The 6,000-nt window shown below is 45.5% G+C and overlaps 1 protein-coding gene across 4 annotated transcripts in view; it reads right to left on the bottom strand.

Annotated features, from left to right (window-relative positions):
• Positions 1-5,449: 5,449 nt before the first annotated feature.
• The window catches only part of ca7 (carbonic anhydrase VII), a 42,053-nt gene continuing 41,502 nt past the window's right edge, over positions 5,450-6,000 (bottom strand). For all 4 annotated transcript variants that reach the window (XM_041191803.1, XM_041191804.1, XM_041191806.1 and 1 more), the window contains one exon: positions 5,450-5,760. In XM_041191803.1, coding sequence (XP_041047737.1) covers positions 5,635-5,760 — 126 coding nt within the window. In that variant the 3' untranslated portion in view covers positions 5,450-5,634. The remainder of the gene's footprint in view (positions 5,761-6,000) is intronic.

The raw sequence follows: 6,000 nt of genomic DNA, 5'->3' as shown, positions 1-6,000 counted from the left end.
AGGCTGGGTGGGAAACGACCCTCAAGCGTTAAGAGCCTCAAATGGGGCAAGAGCAGGTTTCCAGTCCGAGGTCTTGCCCGTTCCAGTGTAAAACTGCAGCATGGTGGGGATGGGCAAGAACCCGGAGGGAATCCCATTCCTTCAATTTCACACTCCACCCCCGCCCCTGCTTGCCTAAAAACCCACCGGTGGGGGAAGTGTAAAATTCTGGCCTGTATTGCAGGTATTTTGGGTTTGCATTAATATACCACCTTGCATGATCTCAGGACATCCCAGAGCATTTCCGATACATAGTCACTGTGGTAATACAAGAAACTGGGCGCATTGCTTCCTACATTACAACAGAAGACAATTGGTGTACAGCAAGATCCCACAAACAGCAATGAGATAAATGACCAAATAATCTACTTCCGTGACGTTGGTTGAGAGATCGATATTGAGCCGGGGCACTGGGGAGAAGTCTCACACTCTTCTTCGAATAACTTCTTTTCTGCAGCTGGGACAGCAGTTGAATCACATTGCCTCATCCAAGAGACGGCATCTCTGACAGTGCAGCACTCGCTCGGTACTGCACTGGAGTTTGAGCTCGAGTCTCTGGAGTGGGGCTTTGATCCACAACCTTCTGACTCAGAGGCGAGACTGAGATTGTTCTGCAGATGATGCTGCAGTGTGCCAAGGTCGCTGTCCTGTTGTGAGTTCCTGGATTATAAATGGATGATCAGGCATTGCCAAGCAAGGATGTGGAGAAGTAATGAAATAAGAAAACCCATCTAAGGACAAACTAATCACACGTGAAGAGTTCACACAGCAGCTCGATTTCCCCAAGTAATTGTGTAAATGGAAGGTCAGGAAGGAGAGAGTGAAAATAATCATTGTATTTATTTCTATTAATCGCTATGCTTCTTTCTTTCTTGCATTGTTTTAACAAAAGACAAAATACAACTATAATTTGACTGAATCGCTTTATTATTGAACAACTGTTCAATCTAATAAATTACAGGCATGGAAACTGGTCGATTAAAAACAGAATCGCCACAATCCAGCCACTTTTACATGACTGGAAACAGATCAGATCCTGAGTCCCGCGAGATTCTTCAGGCTACAGAATAGACATTAACTTAATTCTTTTTACCACTGTATACTCTAGTCTGTATAAGATAACAATTTTAAAAATGTATTCATGGGATGTGGTTGTTGCTGGCTAGGCCAGCATTTATTGCCCATCCCTAATTACCCTTGAGAAGGTGGTGGTGAGCTGCCTTCTTGAACCGCTGCAGTCCATGCGGTGTAGGTACACCCACGGGGCTGTTAGGGAGGGAGTTCCAGGATTTTGACCCAGCGACAGTGAAGGAACGGCAATATATTTCCAATATGGTAAGCAGCTTGGAAGGGAACTTCCAGGTGGTAGTGTTCCCATGTGTCTGCTGCCTTTGTCCTTCTAGATGGTAGTGGTCATGCGTTCGGAAGGTGCTGCTGAAGGAGGCTTGGTGAGTTGCTGCAGTGCATCTTGTAGTTGGTACGCACTGCTGCTACTGTGTGTTGGTGGTGGAGGGAGTGCTGAGTAGCTGGGTTGCTTTGATCTGCATGCAGTCAAGCACTTGAATGTTGTTGGAGCTGCACTCAATCAGGCAGGTATACAATGCATTGAGCATGATATGCAATGATTTTGGACAGTTAATGATGCCTAACGAGTGATACAACCACAGACTAATGCTAGGTGAAGAGGTGCATAGGCAGTCCCAGAGGATAGTTTCACATAGCTTGTGCTGTAACTATATTTGCGTGTGAACTAAAATTTATCGAGTTCCCTTGTCTGTTTGGGGGAAGAGGTCACATTGACACTTGGATGTGGAGAAGCAAGAGTTTAACCTGTCATGGATTTGGCATTGTAGGTTAAGCCTGAGACTGGTATCTACAATAAATGCTGTCCCCATTCACACATCACTGGCATGTATTGCCCAGCCCTGTTTGCAGGATCTTCACCTTAAACCATTGCTGTCGCGTTTATAGTACATTTGAGGGAATGGAGTTTTTATGAAACCATTTCAGAGAGAAGTTAACAGTCAACGACATTGGCATGGGTCTGGAGTCACGTATAATAGGCCTAGGGTGCATAAGGACAGCAGATTTCCTTCCCTAAAGGACATTAGTGAACCAGCTACTTTTACTGAGGCCAGATTTTGTATTTCACAGATTTTTTCATCAGATTTGAACTCTGAAACTCCCCATGGTAGAATTTGTATTCTCATTCTCTGTGGTGGGCAGAGGTCATGTTTTCGCCCCTGTTTGTTAGTCTGTTTGTCTATCAGCAAACAATATACCTCAGAAAATAATGACTGGATTTCAACAAAACTTGGTACGCAGATATGGTATGTCCCAAGGAAGAACTGATTAGTTTTTGGCAAAGATATAGATTGAGATCTGGATCCTGGAATTTTTTAAAGTATCTATTAACATTGGGAGATGGGCATGAATTGACTTTTTTTCTTAAGAATGTTATGATTTAGAATATTGTTTGACTTAGAATATTGTGGATTGTCTCTGCTGCCATGGTGGAACTTGTCACAGCTTTCAAAATGTGAGCAGAGTTTTCAGAGCAGGTCGTTAGATATGGATTGGCCTGAAGCTTCCCCTGAGGTAAGATAAAAGTTCTTAATAAAAATATTTCTTTTTTCAGCTTTGTAGTTACAGAACATCAACCAGGCAGGGGAAAACCTCAAGGAAGAGCTGCACAATTGTAATAACATTGAGTTTACACAGAGTAGTGGAGATATGCACTCTACCAAGTGCCCCTTGTCCTGTCTTTCACTATTTCTGCAGGAGGTACTTTAAGAATAGATGAAATTGAAATTGATGTGTAATGGTAAATAGCCACAAACTGGGTTCTAACAGTCTGGAGACAAGGCAGGATTCAACCTAAACTTTGGCGCAGTGAGAGACACTTTACCTCTACGTACCCACACCCTTGATTGGACAATATTCTTTCAATGGATACTAGTGACATCTACCATCTAATGTGTAAACTGGTACATGGTATTAATAATCCATTGACACAGGGGACCTGAGCAGATTGGCAACATTGTGCTGATCGTATGGCTTTAATCAGATAATTACCACATTTAAAACCTCACCTGGGTCTTGACTACCCTGGACAGAAAGCGAAAAAATAGTTCGTACAATTAGAAGATAGTCACAAGTGTGTGTGTGTGTGTGTGTGTGTGTGTGTGTGTGTGTGTGCACGCCTAAGTGGGGCATGGGCAAGGGATGGGAAGCCTATGGCCCATGGGCCAGATCCGGTCTGTTGCGCAAGTGTTGTGTGTAGAGTCTGAATACAGTAATAGATCTTTCTATTGCCTAGATGACTTTGGCCGGGATTTTCCGTGCCCACTGGCGGTGGGTTTGTTTGGTGGCGTGACCAGACAATATGGCAAGAATATTGTGGATTGTCTCTGCTGCCATGGTGGAACTTGTCACAGCTTTCAAAATGTGAGCAGAGTTTTCAGAGCAGGTCGTTAGATGTGGATTGGCCTGAAGCTTCCCCTGAGATGAGATAAAAGTTCTTAATAAAAATATTTCTTTTTTCAGCTTTGTAGTTACAGAACATCAACCAGGCAGGGGAAAACCTCAAGGAAGAGCTGCACAATTGGAATAACATTGAGTTTACACAGCGTAGTGGAGATATGACGTCGTGAAGCCAGTTTGCAATTGTCCACTCAGCCTGCCAATGGCAGGCCACGTTCCCTACCATCGAGCGTCGGGAACCTCATAATGATATTACAATAAGGCCAGCCCAGCCACATCGGCGGGAAAGCACGTCAATGTGTTTCACAACAGCATATATAAAAGGTGTGCACCTGGCGAGCTGCACTTTGCTCGGGACTTCAAGGCTTGTTTGCCTACCTTACTTCGGTCAGCACTCGCAGTCATCAGCGCCAGGCTTCGCAGACAGCACCACGTCACTTTTAGGGGGGGGCTCTACCTACCAGATCGGCCGTATGTTGGTGGCTTTTCAATGGCTGCAGGGCTGGGTCTTGCATGGGGAAGGGGGAGAAGTGGCCCCAGGCAAGGGAAGAGGCTGCAGGATGAGGGAAGGAGGGTATCCCAGGGTGTGTCTGGCGGGCACATGTTGATCTGTGCAAGTGGTCTCAAGATGGCGAGGGTTGAGGAGGCAGTCTCCAGAGGAGATGAGGCCAGATGGACATGTGAGGGTGTATGTGTGTGAGAATGGGTGGTGATGTCCCTTGAGTTGGCGGTGAGTGAGATGCCAGTGAATGTGTGATGGGTTTGAGTGTGTGAGTTTAGAGTGATGAGATGATTGCCATACCCTGGCTGGACAGATGAGATCATTCATCCTCTATCTGCATTGGATGGCCACCCTCTTCTGTGCAGCATTGGCACTGATCACCAAGCCAGAGTGGTAATGTAGCTGCCCCTCCTGCGGCCAGAGCGGGGGGTAGAGGACATCACAGTGGGGCCTCCACGGCATCCAAAGGGCACTTGAGGGACGCAGTCCTCTTGCCTTTCAGGGCCATGACCTCTTTGCTGCAGTCCTAGGCTGGAAGCGCTGAGCCCCGCTGTACTTTAAATGTGGTGCCTGGCATGATGAGGCGGCGAGGTGATGGTGTGGCAGGCGAATAGGAGCCTACCCACCATGGAAACACTGAGTATCCTGTCATACATAATGAATGCGGTGGGCTTGGGGTGATACACTGTGAAAAGCCACCATCACAGCCGGTGGGACAAACAGTTTCTCCCACCCACTAACTGCACTTATTGCGAATGATTCTGCTCTTTGTTTCTTTTTGTCATCTCAGTCTCTGTTTATACTGAGATGTGTCCAAACTCATCATGACAGCACGGCTGCTCGTTTGTCTCCATAACTGACCACAACGGTGCGTGAAAACAATGAAGTCCCGGATGAACTTTAAGACAACGTTAGACTTTTGGATTGGGAAACTTGCCATCCAGTTTAAACAAAGGAATGACTCCAGGAATGCTGAGAAACATTATGGTCCCTGTTCTGTGGGAAGAGCTCAAATCAGCAGATTACAAGTTGACAATGCAGTTTTACATACTAAAGTTCCACCCACACTGTTGGCGTGTGTGCGTGCACGTGTGTGTGTGTATATATGTGTGTGTGTGTGTGTGTGTGTGCAGCCAGCAATTGATTTTGTCTGTGTTTGAATGGACTGTGATAAGAAAATGGTTCACCACCCCTGCCTTAAATTAATTCCAGGTTTCAATGTTGATCCCAAAACAGAGAATGCACAGGAGAGAACAGAAACCTTTATGCATGTATGTGAACTCTGTCTGTAATAAGCAGCATGGAACATCACAAAATAAATTTACTACAGAGGGTGGGGGGGAAGAGAGCACACCATCCCCCCCCCACCCCCCCACCCTACCGAGTAGGATTACAATCTGATGCCACAGCCAACAGAGACATTCTATATTTTATACCCAGGAATAGGTGAGGAGGGATTTGGTTAGGTGTTGATATAATGAGGGGTAGGGATGACAAGTCAACTGGCCTGTTTTCCATTCAGTCTGTCTTGTTCCCAGTTTGCTCAGTTCTTTCCCCGCAGGTATGTTGTCTTCGGTTTTGATCAGGAGTTGGTGCAAGGTTGGCTAGAGCTACAATTTAAAGGAAGCAAGGACTGTTCTCCCCTTGAGGGGCTGTGGAGGTCGGAAATTATCCACCATTGGCTGCTTCTCAGAGTCTTCCTCTCCCGAGAACAGGAGCATTCGGAACTTGTCCATCTGTGAGGGAGAAGTGTACATTTTCACACAAAGGGCGATTAGAAGTTTGTAACTCTTTTCCACAGAGGATAACCCATGTTAGTTTGGTTAATCATTTTAAATCTTGATTAATAGATTTTTGCTAGACAGAGATATGGAGATAAGGTGGAAGAATAAAGTTAAGATAAAGATCAGCCATGAATGAATTGAATGGCAGAATGAACTGAATGATCTCCTCCTGTTACTATCACAACAAAGAGA

This window comes from Carcharodon carcharias, chromosome 7 (genome assembly GCF_017639515.1).
Source record: "Carcharodon carcharias isolate sCarCar2 chromosome 7, sCarCar2.pri, whole genome shotgun sequence".
Classification (NCBI taxonomy): Eukaryota; Metazoa; Chordata; class Chondrichthyes; order Lamniformes; family Lamnidae; genus Carcharodon; species Carcharodon carcharias.
Note: the sequence above shows the minus strand (reverse complement) of the source record. Positions and strands in the feature narration are given on the sequence as shown.